Consider the following 19,483-nt stretch of genomic DNA (forward strand, 5'->3'; position numbering starts at 1 on the left):
CTCGAGACGGCTGGAACAGCTGGCACAGCTGGCGAGGAAGACGCGACGCATAGCGTCGCGAGCCAGCACGAACGTGAACGTTCGACGAGACGTCGGGACGAGGCCTGTCGGACGGCACAGCGGCGTCTCTCTCGTTGTGTGTTCGTCGAACAGAGCGGCGAGTCGACGCGGAGGTGGGAACGATTGGCGGCTCGGCTGGTGGCGGCGGTGGCACGGCCGAAGGACGACGCGATCGTCGACGATGACGTCGTGGTAAGCGGTCGAACGCGACCGCGGAGGAACGCGACGAGGGTTTTAGCCACCGCGACTCCAGCTGCCTCGATTCCATGCTCGCGTACGAATCCCAAGTGCTTGGTCGACGTCGAGGGGACGGGGGAAACTGGGTCACGGAGTCACCAGCCAGCCTCCGCATCGCACACAGGGACACCAAGGATCCCGAGGAGCCGTGCGCGACCCTGCGATCGCGCAACTCTCCTCTCTCATCTTCTCTCATGCCCCTTCTTCGCGCGAGACGACGTAGTTGCTGCCGCGCATGATTTACGATTCCGAATGGAGATACGTACGGAAGATTATTGGTGTTCTTAGGCAAACTAGTGTACGGTGATGGGATAAGAAATTGGGCATTTTCGAACAATTGCTGTGATGTATTTAACGAGGGAGAGACGGTCGAGTCGAGCTACGCTGGTGCGATAGTGCGGATTCGTTAAACGTACACGTTGCAGTAACTCGATATTGGAATACTCGTAGAGATCATTTACGAACATCTTATGCGCGTTGTACGAAAGATTTTTGAAGCTGCTACATAAAAGCAACGAGATATTTAGCGTGATGAATATTCTCGTTGCGAGAAGCGCAAGAATAATATCCAATTGTTGAGAAATATAGAGTTAACGGGTTATAAATTCGTATAATCTCCTTTTTCACAATTTTATTAATCGTAGTTCGGTCAATCGTATAGTTTATAAAATGTACATGTTCATCTGTTTCGTTAGGAAACGTTTTATCGTTACGATTGCCACTCGATACTAGAAAGAAGCGGCGAAATTGACGATTGCGTCGAATTTGACAGAGCGAAAATTAAGGGAATAACTCGATCAGACAGGTGATAACTTTCTGATATCGTAATAAAGTGGTTTTCAAATAGCGTAATATGTTTCTTGAAACGCATCCTCCAGGGGAACTTTCTATTTTCTTCACGCAACGTTAGGCGACTGGAATAGCCGATTACTTTCATCACGTGATCATTCGCGCGTTACCATCGGTATTCATTTGCCACGAAAAACACCGGTAGTTTGTGCGAACGACGTTATCTTTCTTCCCTGTAGCTACGTACGTGCTACGACTCTATCCGAAAGCAGCTTGATCAAGCATAAATCGGCGTACATCTTACCTAGTTTGCGATCATCGTACTCATCCCAGTAATTCAAGCTTAATGGAACTCGATTATTCATCGGTACCGAAGAAAGTACGTTTCCTCCTTCATACCTCATTCGCTGCTCTAATCTTTATCGATATTTTATATTTAATGAAATTTCCGTCGACGCTTTAACGATCGATCTAATTTCCAGCGTAACTCTTGCGTAACATAATTTTTGTTATATTTATAATTTGAAAATAGATATAATATATATATACATATAATAGATATATTCGTATCTATGTACAAGCGCAAAATGCGCAAGTGACCGATTCACTCATCAACGCCCAGCCCAAACCGCTGTATCTGGAAACGTGAAATTTGGGCGGTACACTTCTTTTATGACACAGACACGATGTAAGGAAGGATTTTGGGAAATACGAACCCTAAAGAGTTAAAAACGGGGTAGCATTTATTTTTCTAGGATATCCATACGTCAGGAGTTGCTGAAATTAAGGAACATGTGTTTCAGCCTTTTTCGAAGTTCAACCCTTACGAAGATGAAAATTCGAAGGAGCATTCGAATTGTTCGTTAAATATAAATAAACTCGGGTTTCAGCGTTTTTCGAGATTCAGCCCCTAAATAGCGTTTGGACAGAGTGAAGGTCTCAGAGAAATTCGAATATTTAGAAAGTGAAAATCAAAACGGAGTGATAAGTAATTAAAGAAATAAATAAATATGTATATTACGCGCTAGCGGTTAACATGCATGGCGTCAGTGTCGGGCCATAGTATCAATGTCAAAAGATCATCACAACTGAATATTAATCGTATACTTACGTGATAAAATTAAAAAATTAACGAAGAATAAAGGTTGATCGGTCTGGGCGTCAGAAAATCAATCATATCCTCGTATCATTGAGGCATCAATGGAATCGACTGCGAAAGAACTTCCTGGAGCGAAAAAGGAGGGACGATCTATACGTCGTATATCGTCAATGCTAAAAGGCAACCGCCTTCGGCTTTTTTGATACGTTCGTACAATAAAGCCCAATGGAAATAATAGTTTTGAGGAAAAAGTGGGTCGTTCGAAGTAACACATCCGATCGAGCAATAATAATGACAACCTTGAGGATGAAACTAGGACAAAGCCAACGGGGATTCGGGATAGGAAAATTGCAACTTCGATACGATATCTGCCTAAAGAGGAGAAACGACCGGAGAGGATCGAACCGAATTCTTTTTCCCACTCTACCGCCCTTTTTACATATCTTTGCGCTTCGTTATCCTCTCCATCTACGCTCAACAGTGAGCATAATAAAAAGTAAATGTAACGAATATACCGATCTAACGTCAATTCCTTACAGTAAACAGAGGAGAAAAGAGAACGGGGTGTTCGATATTCGATGTAGAGGGAAAAAAGTCGAACGTTTTCTCTCGCGACGATGCAACGAATAATTTAGCCGCAGCGAAGATATAAAGACAGCTAAGGACACTGTGTAAAGAATCGTCCGGGTCACTGAATCGTTTTAACCTACCAATCCCCGCTACGTCTAATCTCATTGCGTGTAGCGAAGCTCTTCTATTATTTATAAGGAAATCGGCGCACAGTTTGGACCTTCGTCTCTAATACAATACCGCAAAATCGAAAACGTTTTATTGTCGATAGGCACGGTCGTACAATTTGACCCAAAGCGTCGTTTAAATTATTTCAACCATTTAATCAACTTAAATTATTTGATTAGATCGTTCCCTTAATCTTTGTTCGTGGTATGATAAATGGGATAAACAAGTTACTTTTTCATCATAGATAGATTTTATGCGAAAGAAGTTACCACATCTTTCTTCTTTCTTTGATATCTGCTTATGCGCAATCTACTAATCGATGATAATGAGCATTAATTACGACAGTTTAAGTTGGCCTGAATGCGAAATACTCCCACAGCGTTTACCACGATGGCATTGACTCGCATACTTAAATGGTGTTGAATTACTAACACTTAAATTGTGATTTTTTTTTCTCTCTTTTTCTTTTTTTATTTTTGTTATTCAAATAATCCATGGAACATCTCGGATCACAATAACAAAAAGATATACCGTAGGAGAAACGAAAATGCAGAGTGAAGAGCGGCACGTGTAATTTCGTCGCGACAGCAGGGTGGTGTTCCGGAATTCCGCAAGAAACCCTATCCAAGCAGGCCGTAGAATGAGTCAGAGCCTAAGTGCTGGGATTCAATCTGCGAAAGCTGCGTAGAAACGCGGCTCGAACCGCGCCCATCTTCGTTAGAACGACGTCTCGGAAAAACTATATGACGATGCTTCTCGCTTTCCCCTCCCTTATTTTTTCCCCCTTTTCTTCGTCGCCGGCATACTTTCGAATCAATAATCGCGACCAAGGAATAGCCTTTCTTTGACTGTAGGAACTCAAAGGCCATCCCTATTGTCTGCATTCCGACTCCGGTAAAGAGAGTCGCGCAACGTCTTTCAACCTCTTCCGTTTTATAGCGCGTTAAGCGATCCCTACGAATAAATGCATAAGGAAATACGTAACATTTACATCCGAGTACAAGTGGCTTTTGTAACGAGAGCTACGTTTACGATCGACTTATAGAATGGAGTAAACGTGTCGCTATTTTTATACGAGACGTTTTAATATTACGAGCAGATACGATAGGTTCACTGGCGCGTACCTGAACGCTCCTGAATATATGACACGAAAGTACATGATACGAATTTACAAATTTATATTTTTACAAACAACCAAGGAAACTGAAGCAGACATCTGTTTCATCCTCATACCGCGTATTATAAAAGAGTACTCTGCTTTGAATATCTTATATACTTTTTGCGTGTTACGCGCGTTTTATCGTTGTATCTTACAGTTTTTTAAACAGACGCGTAAAAATCTGCAGTTTAACGGAGTCACGTTGTTGGAGCTTCGAACGTACATAAAAGTTGCAAGATATCTGGTTGCGAGCAAGTGGGCCTATCTCGGGCTAAACTAATCAACTCCGCTATTTATTATTTTCTTAATCTCGTTACATAAACGCACGTACGATCGATAGCGATACGCGTTATCCACATTCTCGGACGCAACGATCAAGAATCCCACAGAAGCGATGCAAGTTTCCGCTCGTCCAACAAACTAGCCCGAGCTTTATTAGCCTTTGCGCGAAGTTTCTGTTTGCCCGTACCGAATACCCCTCGCTCTTGGCAATCTTCGTCTCGCTTCAGCTCAGTTTCCATGGAACCTTGAAGTTTTTTCCGGTTTTAATCTCGATGGGAAGGGAATCTTGATTTACGTTTTATGATCTACAAAAATCTAAGAATATGCACGTATATACGCGGGCTGGCGAAAGTATTTCAACGCTCGTAAGTAGTCGAGAACATTTTATCTGTGTCACAGATATTTAACATTTTTCTCTCCGACGTGGTACACAGCCTTGAAATTTCCCCATGAAATTTTTAATCGGACGTTACTTCTCGTAAACTGACTTTTTTGTTAATTTATCAAAAAGACTCGAAATACCTTGGATCATACGTTACGTACTCATCCCATTTTTATATTTGTTGTAATACAGAATGAGCCAATAAAACCAAACGTTTGAATATCGCCATTGTTTTTGGAGATACGAAAAAGATTTGTTAAGGAAAGTTGTTTAATACAGAGGAGGCTACAATATGGGAGAAATAATTTTTTCTAATAATTTTGCATCGTATATTTGCATTATATTTGTATATATTTTATATGTTAGTCGATGCTTGACATTCTCTATGAAATATCAAGTATCAATCTATGTATCTCGAAAAATCATTAATTTAGGAGATACTTTAACTTTAATTCGTCGAGTTTAACGTACAAAGGACAAGGAAAAACACAAAACGGAATTCTTCTGCTTATGTTGTCTTCGTCTTTCATACGTTAAATTAGACAAACTAAAGTTAAAATATCACCTAAACTAATAATATTTCCACATACGCGGGTTAATATTTTTTACAGAGAGAACGTCCAACGTGCGTCAACTAATGCACGAGAAATATATACAGTGCCGTTTTAAAAAAAAGTGGAAACAACCTTGGAACGTCGAAAATTCCTCCAGCTGCAAAAATATTATCACTGCCTACTGTTACAGTCTTCACTGTGCCAAATAACTTTCGTTGATAAAGCTTTCTCGTATCTCCAAGAACAACGGAGATATTCAATTGCTGATTTTCATTTTTTTTTAATGCAATATTTATCGGACCACGCGATATACGTGAGAACGTGAATCCACGTTACGAGTAAACGTGTTTTAAAATTACGAACACGCGCGACGGTACAGCAAAGATTCTTCGAACGGTCGAGGAAAGAAACAGATTTTTCGAAGTAAGATCAATTATATTTGGAATATGACGAATAAAATGATATTCCCAATGACTCGATCTTTTCCTCATCGAGGAATATTCTTTTCTCGGCGTATCGAGACACGTTCCTGTTCGCCGGATCCGTCCGGTGTTGGCAAGAAACGTTCTATTTCTGGTGCGAACGTAAAATTTCGCACACCATTATTTACGTCTACTGCTCTCTTCCGATCACTGCGGCGGATGATTGGAATACCCTGTCAAGCGTGAAAACCCATGCCACCAATATTTTACTCGCCGATACTAACAACTAACAAGCAATAGAATAAACGCGCACCTACCTATGTACATACACGTGCCACTCTAACAATAGCGGTATTCCCCTGTAAAATCCTATTGCCATGGATCCGTTTCGATGAAAAGGATCGTCAGTCGTTCCATTAATCAATCCAGCTAGTACCGGATTAGCTCGAGAAATCGTCGATTCTTGTTGCTCTTCGTCCTCTTAAATTAACGCTCTTAATGATCCCGCTCTATTCAGACGATAACAGACTAAGAGAGTTTGTAGTAAAGTTTACTACCAATGTAGCTCCTCGGAATTTTAATCGAGGTTCAAACGAGGTTTCGGTTTAAAGATCGCGTAATTTAACATTCTGGGGACCGTGTGCTCTGACAAGCATATAGCCCGAATTTCCGCCTGTTTTTCCAGCGATTGAAAAACGGTCGCTCCGAAAGTTCGTTCCGATATATGTTTATCGAATTATACAGATAGGATATTTTTTGGCGAAAAACTTTCCGATATAATTTTCTATGTCGACCGAACAGTTAAAAATCGGAACGAACTATCGGAGCAGCACTTAACAAGCGTAATATTTGATTAGAAATCAACGATGATATTTGAAGATACTTCTAGTAACGTTTTTTAGCGTGATGCGCTTGAAAACAATTTCCTCGATGGAGAGGTACCAAGCAAAATTGATTACTTTACTAAATTCTTTAAAAATCGGAACGAACCTTCCGAGCAGCATTTAACGAGCGTAATATTTGATTAAAAATCAACGATGATATTTTAAGATACTTCCAATTACGTTTTCCGGCGTGATACACTTGAAAACAATTTCCCCGGTGGAGAGGCACTAAGCAAAAATAATTATTTTATTAAATTCCTTGGAAATCGCAACGAACTTTCCGAGCAAACATTACTCTGTCTACGTACATTGATAACGGTTTCGTATTGTTCGAGCATGAAATGTAAAAATGCTTTCATAACATCTCGTTTATAGCATCCATCGCTTGCCTTCTTATCGTTTTATTTAACAGTGGTTAGAATTTTTATACGACACCGCGTACGTATAACCGGTGTAATAAACCGATCTAACCAAAAACAACGTAATAAAATTGAATACATCTCAGAAGTTATTCGTTCGTTATTTGCCTCTAGCTGTGGCAAATAACAGAATATTTCCTGCGCGATTCGAAATCGCGATCTCGTACGAATACGCGAAATTCCGATACATCGATCGTCCCTCCAACAGTCTCTATCAATTACCGTGTTTCGTATGAGATCACCGGATATCGTAATACTCTTGCGACATACACGAAATTGCGAGCGGTAAAAGAGCAAAATATCCGTACGCCGTATGCCTGAGAACGTAATATGTGAGATCCCTATCCTGACTCGTTATCGAATACGTGGTAGGGTCGTGCGGTATCTAAAAAAATGTATTTGCCGACTAAATTCTAGTATTTCAGCTTCCTTCGTCCCGTTTTCTTCGTATTGTCTCGAAAAGAAAGAGAAAACGATGACAGACAGGCGAAGGAAAAGGAAATATTACAGAGAACTTTATCCTCCGTATGGCGTGCACGAAGAAACGTAACACGATTTACTGAAACGAGAAACTAGTTCAGCGAAATACCGTATTCCTTATTCGACGACGTCCACGCAACGAGCGGTACGCGGCTATTCCTTGTTGAATATCTCGCGGAGCAATGCGTGCGTCGATCGACACGCATAATAATGCGCTGGCAGTTAATTAATACAAACTGGCACTTTCGATGCGAACACGCGTGAACTCAACTTCGTTAAAACGAAGTCACGGCCTGTGCCACCCGTTGAAATAACAAGTATGCAGAGAAGCTCGCACTGGAGCCAGCAAGAAACCGGCCGACATACGCATTCGCCGGGCGTAGAGAACCGCTCGCTCGTTGACGAAGGAAAAAAGAGCATCTGCGAAAGAAAACAGTGAGTGTACTGAGCAGATGAACGCGTTCCATCGCTTAGTCACGGGAACGTGGTAACTTGCTGCTAAATTAATTATTCGTTTGCGCCATAGAAAATACGCTGTACAACATGATGCGAGAATATGTGCATGCTTTCTCATCTATTATAAATAATCTATTAGTAATTGGTTAAATTTCTGTACGAGTTACCTTAGGATTAATTGTTACATTATAATAATTATAATAGAATTTATTATTTTAAGATATATAATAGGGTGTGGCCTGTTAACGGTTTCTTCTTATCAAAAAATTGCGGAAGGTTGCAAAAGTTGCCTCGCATATATGGCGATATTAGATGGTACAAATAATTCTTTGTATGTTTAGTAGCGGAGAAGATATCGAGATTAATTTAATTTTTTTTAATGGAACTCTGCTTTTTAGACTCTGCTTGTTGAGACGAATACAACTCGCCGCGTGATACGGTTCCATGCAGTAAAATCCGATAAATTAGATGGGAAAATTCAGATCAACGCAAATCGATAGCCGAACCCTACGCGACTGCAACGTCTAACGCCACTGAATATTGTTACGATATGTTATCGTACAAAGGCATCGCGACGTTACGTTTGCAGGGGCACAAAATCACATTATGCGCGCAATACATAAAATTTGCGTTATCGCGTATATAAATAATATACGGACTCGGAATAATTTAGCAAGTAGACTCGTGACAAAAACGATCTTTGCTTACGTTCGTCTTTCTCCGGAAAAGGGAAAGAACATTCCAACAACTTTAGTTTCTACTCAATCTCTTTCTTTCTTTCTTTTTTTTTCTTCAACATAATTTTCATCGTATTACGTAACTTCTCGCGAGTGTGTTCGTAATTAAATCAGAGAAGAATTATATTTAAATCGCGGAGTCGTGGACTCGATGACACATCTTTTTATAGAACTGAAAGCCGACTAGTATATACATTGCACGTATTCTCATTTCGATCTAATTTCATACGGTTCAATCTAGTCTAGTCTTATTGGTGTACGTATAAGTTGTAAATAGTAGTAAATTCAGATTAATTTTTCTACGCCATCGCCGTTTCGTCACGCTTGACAATTTCCCTCGTAAATACACATATAGAAGCGTTTTGATTAATGCCCGATCGCTTTCACCGTGACTCATAATCTTTCTCCGTGATTCGCCTTATCTTTCATTCACAACGATTTAATGATGCGTGCACGCGTCTCGAGTGGATCTTCTACACTCTATGGCAGTTAAGAGAACGAACGACTCTTCGATAAGTCTAATTACAGAAAATAGATACGACATGACGAATTTAGTCGATTTTCAGATCTTCTCGATTTCGCCAACTTTTACTGCTGCATCATAAACAAGCGCTATTTAATTAATTAATTATTATTTGGAACTTATTGTACATAATTGTAGGAAAACGCGATACCTCTAGATTTTTCTTCAATTCTTCTAGAAACTTTGCCATCGCTTTAAACATACTTGTCCTATGTCGTGATTATTTATATAGAAAAGACGGATGGCCAGAAAGTGGCAAATTTTGACCGTTTCCCAACGCTCTGGCAAAGAAGTTCATTCTGGAAGTGCTAAGATACGAGTAAAGTACAATGATTCGCAGCAAACGTAATTACAAAATTATAAACACGTTGATGAAGTCAACGATGCCCCCAAACACGCCCGATACATATCGTCCTGTTTCAGAAATCAATTATAGTATAATTAAAAACATGATTTATGAAATATCGTAATATTATCGTCTTAATTTGTCGCGTTTTATTCTTATTAATTAACGATTACAGTAATAAGTTTTTACATATCGACTTGTGTTTACAAAACACGCGCATTCATTCCGAAGTTCTGATTCTGTGAAATCCAAACGTTCTTCGTCTACAACCATCGACTTCTTCATTTTTTACCATAAATTTACCATAGACGATTGTACTTTAGCGTGTACCTCAGCACTCATGAAAACGATTTTAATTAATTTTAGATGGCCGAAGGAGCACACATTTGACGTCTCTCGACCATCCTACTTAGAAACTACGAAAATTCGTGATACACAAAAATATCTCAAAATATCCAAACTATATCACTTTACACAATCGTAAGATTTAACCAGCGAAACGATCAGCCACATCGATACGTAGAGATCACCTAATTACAGTAATACTACTTGATCTAATTCTACGATTTAACGAGAAATCAAAGCCGGCACATCGGTTAGAACCTCCAAATTAATTCCAAATTAACCGATCCCGGAAGATAGTCGGGGAATCACGGTGTCTTCGAGTGTAAATAACCGCTGACAAGTCTCCGAAGGGATCTCCCCGATGGATTTTCTATCTTTTTTCTTTGCCTCGCGAAGCAGCTTTATTTGCGCCGAGCAGTCGAAGGGTTAACGCTCACGGGCCAGGAAAATAGAAGGCTTCCGTCGAACGAACGGCTGTTCCAGAAGAGGATGTTGTTACGCACTCGCCGGTTACACGTACACGACGGCGAAGCTTATCGATTTGCTCTCACGCTAGCGAGATGGACGAACGAGACCGGAGCGAAATAGAAGCAACTTCCGCATTCTCTTCGCGAACTGACTTTACGAGCCACGAAAAGCGTGCGCGAAGAGCAACAACACCACCTCGTCGACGAAAAGGAAATTCTCGGTAAAGTAACTGCAGCCGGAGGAACCTTCGAATCTTTTGTCCCCCGTTGAATAACTACGTTTTATTTGCTTCGCTGTTATATTCTTCGGGACCAGCTTCACGAAAAGTGGCTTCTGTTTCCTGAATTTCATTGCGTCTATGGAGAAGCAAGACAGCGTCGTGGGAGCGAAAAGGCAAGGGAAGAATAATATCTTATCCTTCTTTGTGAACGGCAAGGATAATATCTTATCTTGTATCGTGCATGAGAAAGATAATGTCTTTATCTTAATATATTCTTTATCGTATAATGGACGCGGTCAACGCTGAAATGCTACAGCGAAACGTGGACATAGGAAATCTTTGGAGGAAAGCCAAAGAAAGAAAAACTGTCGCTTTAGCAATTACGTTCTATACGGCGCTATTACAAGAAGAAGAAGAAGAAATTGAAGTTTTGATTGATAGGAGCGAAAGTTTTGTCACTGGTGCGCGTGTAAGAATGTTTATTTTCGGTTGTACGCAGATACTAAACAGGTCGAGGCAGGTGGTAAATAAAATTAGAAGAAAAATATTGCAATTGTTTTCTTATTCTTTAAGGTGACTAGCGTACGATGACAAATATTGTTACAACGTTTGTTTCATTCGACGATGATATTGAAGGGAGATTTGCAAGTATATCGTGGCTGGAAGAAATCGTATTCCCCGTAAAAAGAGAAAGTAAACGGTATCGGAGAAAGCTGAATGAAGAAATAATTTAAAGATGGAGAAAAAAAAAGGAAGGGGGAGGGGGGAAGAAGATTAACGTTAAAGTTGTAGGGGGAAACTGGACGCGACAACGTGCGGTTTCCGACCTATACCAAGCGAGGGCCGCGTGAGTAATTAACAGAAAGCCAGTCTGATATCATCGAGATGTAAAACGAGAATGAAAGGAAGATCAAGGTAAATCAAGGTTGCAACAACGTTGCGACGCGACGAGTGCGAGATGTTCCACGCCTTTTCGCGTGAGCGGTAACATACTTTCTTGCGTTCTCGCGTTCGTCCTACGATTTTTTCTTCATTTCTTTATTTCAATTTCACTTTGAGAATAAATAAGAACGAATGGATATTTTAACGTGACATAGTTTTTAGATGGATAGACGAGACGTTTTGAGAATAGCCGATAGACCGACGAGATTTCGTAAATAATTATACGCCCAATTAACGAAAAGAAAATCTCTGGTATCTTGAATGTTTGAATATAAAAAGACGATCGATAAATATCGAGCGTATTTATACAATCTACTTAATAACTGTGTATTTTTCATTTTCGCACTGGTTACACCGATTTATCATGATTCACCGAAACCAAGCAATTATTACCTAAGCCTGACTCAGTCGTGCAGGAAATCATTTCGTTACACCTTTACAAAGTTTCGCTAGCTAGTACGCTCCTATTCTTCCACCTTTACGACGCAATATCCTTTCAGCAAGAAAATTATACGGCGGCCAATTTTCATCCAAGCATGCACACAATTACACAGATCGCTCATTCTGCCCGTAGGGCATTGACCATTGTTTACTATCGTCTAAGGTAATATGGGTGGCTAATATCGAACTGAAAATTAAACAGTCGGAAAGTAATCAACGTTAGATCACAGGTGGGTGTTCTGACGCGTTTTACCACCGTAAAAATGAAATCTTTCATTGCGACAAGATCGAACCAACGAAAAGGATTTCGTTTCAATTTCCCGTTTGGCCGAGCCAACCCGACCAAGTTCTATTTTCAAGGCCACGGGACCGAACAATAACGTACACTAACAATAAAAATGATAAGCGACCTAATACCTCTGTCGGTGTATAGAAAATGAAAAGAAAAAAAGATTTCACGGATCGATTCGTCTTGCTATCTGTGAACTTTATCGAACAACCTTTTCTCTCTCGTCTAATGAAATTAATCCGATGTAATCGTAAATAAAACTATCGGAATCAGAGGTGATAGAAATAAACTTTGATATGGCGATCTACTCACTTTTGCGGTTTGAGGCTCGATATCGGTAAGCCTTTGAGCACGAGGCCTCTCTTGGGCCGGTCCTGGCATCCTTTGCAGCCTCTCCGTGGACGAGGACGAGGAGGATGAGGATCCAGGCCTTTGGCCTGGTTTGCCACGCGCCAGGATGACGGCAGGATTTTACTTTCCTCTCGATTGAACCATTATTCCTCTTTCACGTTCTTCTGCGCAAACAATTTCCACAGTGCTCAGACGTCTTTATAGCTACGCGGTTATTATTACGGACGAAATATTAACTCGTGTATATTATCGCGGTAAACAGCCGCAGATGCTCGTAAATTTCACTTGGATCAACCTACAACAGCGAGCGCTTCACGCGTCTTCCACCAAATGTTGACGCGCTACACGTTACCATCGATGACTCACGATTCGAGCCAAAGACAAGATTTTTATTTCACGGATAAAACGCGTATCTTACGGCGCAAGGTAAAATTTTGATTTTACGATGCCAGAGTTTTCTAGTTCTTTTTGAAAACGCTTCTTGTCAAAGAGAAAGGATCTTTCGGAAAAATGTATCGGCGAGGGTAGAGCAAAGTACGAAGGATTTTAATTATAACACGGGAAAAGTCTCTTTCGTCGATCTTTTGCCTAAACTGTAGCACTTAAAGTACTCAGATATAGCACTTAGAGTACTTCAAAATGAACTTTGATTTATCGCTTTACTTCTGCATATTCTGTTCAATGTTTTTCATTCTTTTCTTCTCTACCCTCGCCAATTGGAATTTTAATTGTATCGATCAATAGAAAGAAATACGAAGAAGCGTTATGGTTCCATTGGCTTGTTCGAACAGAGGGTGTAATTTTCTATTTGAATAAGAAATAGAAAACGAGAGAATTAATTATAACAATTTTAATCGATTTCAATGTTCTTTCTCTACGTGTTAAAAATTGCCACCTTTTCATTCGAAAATGAAATATCCTTCTCTAACGTAGAATTATAAACGATGGCCATCAGCGTGATCGTCTTTTCACCTGTCGAATGTGATATAAAGTTTGGCGATGAAAGTTTCATGAATTTTACGAGCTTTTTGCTGAAACAAAACCGCTGGACGAAGCTTCATTAATATTTTAGTGAACGAAAGCCGTGTTGGTTATTAAGTTCTAATAATTCAGTGCCCCCGATGAAGCAAGTAATGAATTAAACAGTCCACCCTGTGTAAGTGCCATTTGAAACACGGTGCATCGTGCCGACTAACAAGACGATTTGAATATACGAGCATCTAACTACCTCGGCCAATGTAGCTTTATAATTCAGTGACTTAAGAGCTTAATGAAACTGATGATAATTCTACGGTGACACTAATTAAAATTCATATCCGATAAAATCTATGTAGAATATAAGCCAAACAATACGCTACATACTGCTGATAATTGTCAAAAAAATTTCATTAAATCAACCATCTGTACGTAAGAAAAATTAACGAAGAAATTAATATATTCTTGTGCTTCGAAGATTTTAAATAATTCATATTTTTCGCAACACGAGTTCCAACATCGTTGCAAAGAAAGCTTACACTCACTTCGACGTACGTACGTCGTTATCTCATCATTCGCGTTTTACCGTCGGTATTTGATATTCGATATGAAATCAAAGAAAAATTATTATTGTAACGTGAACATCATAGATGATAAAATTTCTGATCGTATTACATTTTCGTAAACGATTTGGTATCAAAGAAACATTTGAATACCAATAATTTTTGTAGTAGAATCATATTACATTTTCAAAAAACTATTTTATCTCTTATTTTACGTAATGCGATTTTTTTCTATGCTACGCGTACATATAATATAAATTCCCGTAATTTAATTCACAATTCCGGTGACCTAATATGTATAAAAGAAAGTTATAAAATTCTCGTGCCATTGCAATAATGATATTCGCGTACAGATGTACGTAGGAGTCGTGCTACATTTTCGAAGACCAAAGAAAGGAAATTGGATACGAAGAGGTAGGACCGAACGAACGAACAAAGAAAAGTGAAAATAACGATTGTAATTAATTTTTACGGGTAGGCCCTGTGGCGATTTTATCTGCGAATCGAGAACACGAGGCGGATGAAAGTTTCGCGAACGCTCGACCGCGAGTAAAGCGCGATATTTACTGCATCGAAGGCGGTCAGGTGAATTTGCTGTTTTAAATCTGACGGCCTTGCCACGGCCTACGAGTACTTACATATATACACGTAGATATAACGATCGTCTTGAACTTTAATCAAGTGAAAGTGCTATTCTGATCGACACCCAGGGTAATCGATTGTACCTTGAGGCTAAAATCCCTTTTCTTTTTTTTTTTTTATTATTATTATTCTCGACTGAGATTTTGATATATATATATATGTATGTATGTATCCTTGCAATAAGGATTTGGTATCTGCAAAATGTTTTATAGGATTTTTTTAAAGATTTTATCCTGATCTCAAGGAGTTCCAGAATTATGGTCGAGAAAATTAAGTCCGACAATAAAACGGTCGAATCAAATGATCTTTAAGAATTAATGTTTAATAATATTAACTACAGAGATTTTTCTTTCTCAGATTGAAGATTATATTATTTGTATCATTTTCTCATACGTGTGAGCTTCACACGTGTTCATTTTGATAATTGATCGTCATTTCTCTAAGCAAAAATTATATTAATGATTGATTACGATTACAGTGTTACTTGGTATGAAATGCCAATATCAGCAACTATTGCCACAGATTAGTATAGTACGTTGAATTACTAGTTACGCAAACGTAACAGATTGTTATGGTTAAAAAGATGAAAAGAATTTAAAGAATCGGTAGGATCCCAAGGTTCGTTGAGGTGATAAAAGTAACAGGAATACGACACGATGTTTCACGGGAACCTGCAATTAAGCTATCTACAGGAAGTGTTATGCGATTAACATTTTAATCTGTAGAGTAACTAACTTTCCAAACTAATTAAGAGAACGACTCGAAAGTAAAACGGGCCACGTTGAAAAATACAATCTATCTATTACATTTGAAGACCACAGGAGAAAAATATTACAAGTCACATTTCTTGGTTTTTATAAGGAATCGAGCTTAAAATTCAACGATATATCATCTAAAACTGTTTGGAATTAAATGTATATTTTTGCTAATCTTCTGAATGTTTCAAAAATATTAATTGTTATACAATTAGTCGTAAGTTATGACTACGACATATTACAATTTGCTATACTATTACTATAACGTTAATACTTTTAGAAAATTTCATAGACTTTTAGTTTCTCGCGTCTACTCAATATCCAATTAACATAACCTCTAAATAAATAAGAACTTAGAAAGAAAAAGAAGAATAGGGTAAACATATGTAATACGTAATGATTGGAAATCAAAGTCGACTTATTATATAGTTCATCGATATTTCTCATTCGACTAATTAACAGAAGCTCTTTCACAGACTAGTGTTTTTCTTGCTAAAGAGTACATCCGGTTACACGTCCACGAGTAAAACTGATGGTTGCTTCCTTTTCTTCTTTTTTTCTCGTTTTTTACGCTGCCTAAGAATGTGCAGCAGTAATACAGTGGAGAAACGACGAAAATAAAAGTGTAACAAAGGCACAAGTAAAAAGTCCATGCCATATCCGGTACTATACGACGACGTCTTAAATATTTGCGGGCAAAGAAGTTGTTAGATCGAGGCAATTAAAATGGCGGCTGAGAAAGAAAATTTATCATAAAAACGATCCTAATTATGATATACCTTGTTATAAAATTTTAAAAGATTTAAAATGAAATTTATGTATAGTATAAAATGTAGAAGAGTTTCATGTGCTCCTTTAATAGCAAATTCGATCGATAAATTTGAATCCCTAGAAGTTAATTCGATCCACATGTGTTTGGGCTTCGGTGTCGTACGCGTCAAAACTGGCAAGTGTCCATTTACTATCTTTATCAAAAAAAGAAAAGGAATAGTTCGTGTTATTCACCTTAAAAAAAGTAAATATCAATGAATTTTTCAGAATCTTTTACATAATTTGAATTTTTAGAAAGTCTACGTCAAATCTAAGAAATTGTAGTGTATCGTTTGATATAACTATTACTATTACCATTGCAAGGTTAACCTATGTTTGTGTAATGATAATTTGCCTAATAATCCAACAATTGGAAAAGAAATTACATATATCAATTCATACTAAAAATATTACGCATCAAATAAATCGAAAAACTAGCATAGAGGTTAATTCATCTCTAAAATGACTTCATAACCTTAACGCCGCGCCGGTTCGCATGATCGCGACGTTTACCGAAACAATATCATCAACGACGCGACTAATTCGCGAACACGCACGCTTGGGCTACACCATAGAAATGAATAATTTCACAAAGTTGTTGACATGTCTCTTAATATAGCTTAACGAGTTTGATAGAGACGAGCCAAGATGAAGTTTTTCAAGAGGGAGAAGATTACATCGTTTCGATAACTTTACTATGCCAAGGTTACTACATATCTCGAAACGTGTGTTGCAGCACAGAATGCAAATGTTCGTGGTATTCGAACCTTTTTCTTTCACAAATTCTTCCGCCTTCTGCGTATTATTATTCTCGCAGTGATGTTCCAGCACGCGCAACCACATCCATTGCTTAATTACAAGCCGCGCGGATTGTTTTTCTTCTATTCCGGTTGTGTAACGTACGTACAATGAGAACTTAATTAAGCATCGTGCACACGAGAAGCCCTTATCGCGTTACACGCACTTCAATTCCTAGGTGTCAATTCACGAAAGTATTAGAATACATGTAGAAACTTTTCACGAATATTTTAATAATGTGTGTTATAGAAAACATTTTACGTGTAATGAGACTGGACTATATAACTCTTTAGTATCCAATTAAGAGTAGTATTTGTCCAACGTCTCATTATTCGTTGATACTTCGAAATCTAAAAACAAGATTCGTATAATTTTTCAATATTTTATATGGATTCTGACACGATGTCGTAAGCCGTAAATTATAGGGTTAGGAAAGTTTAAATTTATCATCACACTTTAACATATTTTTCTACTAAATGTGTATGATAAACACTGATTGTAAGATAGATATCTTATTAAAATCTTCGAATTCAATGATACTATCCAAACATAAATGCAGTACGTAGTAAATATAAACGAGATACCACAATTAAATGACTCTATAAGAATAAATCTCCCTTTTCATTTCAATACAATACAACTTCTATCACATTATAATACAAATCATTTATTCTGTCTCTTAGCAAAAATACGCAGAGCGAACTGTAGTATCCACGCAAATTTTGAGGTTATCTATTGCGTTGAAAGGTTCGTGAAGATTTTTGAAGAAAAAGAATAGATCCCATGCGGTATCGCGTAATACACAGGGTTAAGTGCAATGAACTTTGCATACGAAATTGCATCGTAGTAATGGGCCACATAAATAAGCCTGTACGGACGTATTTACATGGTAGAATAGTTGATTCGCATATCACGATAAATATCGAGTATAGAGTAAACGAGAAATGGAGAAACAGCTGGAATATCGACTCTCACCTGAAACGACTCGCGCAAGGGGAAGTAACGGCGGTTATGTCAGGGAAACGACAATACCGATAATTCTCTGCTGGCACATCGTAGAGACTAGGAAAGCCCTTTTACATCCTCCGCCATTTACTGCACCGTTACACGCACACGCACGTTCACGACCAGACGACGAGTAATAGAAACACACAAGGAAAGAGTAACACGCGTTATTCTATTAACAACTAATCAACAATGAGAATTTACTTGCAGCAAGTCTTCATTAGTAAGTGTACTACTTACGTGGTTATGCGTAATATACACTGTTGAAAAAGATGATGTTAAAAGATTCATTTTGACTTGTTTCGCGCGCCTATTGTACGCGAGTGTAATTTTATTATGAATAGAAAACGAGAGAACTTGCTTGGGTACTAACAAGAAACGCACTTACGTACATAGGTTAGGCGTAAGATACACTACTGAAAAAAATGATATGAAAAAGAGAACGGTCATTTTGACTTGTTTCGTACATCGTACACGATCGTACGCGACTGCAATTTTATTCAGAACGAATTCAAGACTGAAGACTTAGTTGGATACAAAGCGTACTTACACGGGTTGGACGTAATATACACTGTTGAAAAAAATCATGCGAAAAGGAGAACGGTCATTTTGATTGGTTTCGCGCGCCGATCGTACGCGAGTGCAAATAAGGCCACGTAAGGGGCACCGAAACGGCACTTGCATACTAACAAGAGGGAAGCTCCTCTTCCCTTACCTAGCGTGTATATTAATATACATTAAGCCGCGTGAATACGCGCGTTACAATGGGTGTGTATATGCGTTACGTACTTGCGTGAATATCACCACTCCCGAGGTTGAGAATCCCTGCCTGGCGAAACAGAGACAGGGAATACGACGAAGAAGCGAGAAAAAGGTACTCTAGGTTCACTACGAAGAAAAACACACGTCTGCCGGAACGCGAGCCATGTTTGTCCCTGGCTAATTCACCGCGAGACTTGTAAACCAATACGGATATCTTGTTGACAGTTCTGCTGTGGCATTGCCTTCGTTCGTGTCCACAGACTTCACCGGGTTGCCCGCGAAATTAACCTTCATTTACGAACCCCCACAAAATACTGTTTCCACTACTTCCCTGTCAATCCGACCTGCCTAACCTGATCCTCGCGTCTTGACTGGGCAGAAGAATGAGTACTACGCTTGTTATGCGCAACTACACTTGCGCAGGATTCTATCGGCTGCGCTAACCTATGGCGGGAACATTTCAATTTCAGTAAAAGAGTATTTATGTTTTCCAGCAGTTTATATAGTAAAACATTGCGTTAAACGGTAAGATGTATTTAATATTATATAT

General features: G+C 38.8%; 1 protein-coding gene across 8 annotated transcripts in view; it reads right to left on the reverse strand.

The window, feature by feature from the left end:
• Positions 1-19,398, reverse strand: part of LOC126920943 (GTPase-activating protein CdGAPr) — a 37,799-nt gene extending 18,401 nt beyond the window's left edge. For 3 of the 8 annotated variants that reach the window (XM_050731972.1, XM_050731969.1, XM_050731964.1), the window contains exons 1-2: positions 18,961-19,398; positions 12,585-12,787 (exon numbers count right to left, since the gene is read on the reverse strand). In XM_050731972.1, the coding sequence (XP_050587929.1) occupies positions 12,585-12,653 (69 nt within the window). In that variant the 5' untranslated portion in view covers positions 12,654-12,787; positions 18,961-19,398. Of the gene's footprint in view, positions 1,591-12,584; positions 12,788-18,141; positions 18,378-18,721; positions 18,921-18,960 lie in introns of those variants that run through there. The other 5 variants (XM_050731971.1, XM_050731965.1, XM_050731966.1 and 2 more) reach the window with 4 other exon arrangements.
• Between the last annotated feature and the right edge of the window lie 85 nt (positions 19,399-19,483).

This window comes from Bombus affinis, chromosome 10 (genome assembly GCF_024516045.1).
Source record: "Bombus affinis isolate iyBomAffi1 chromosome 10, iyBomAffi1.2, whole genome shotgun sequence".
Lineage (NCBI taxonomy): Eukaryota > Metazoa > Arthropoda > Insecta > Hymenoptera > Apidae > Bombus > Bombus affinis.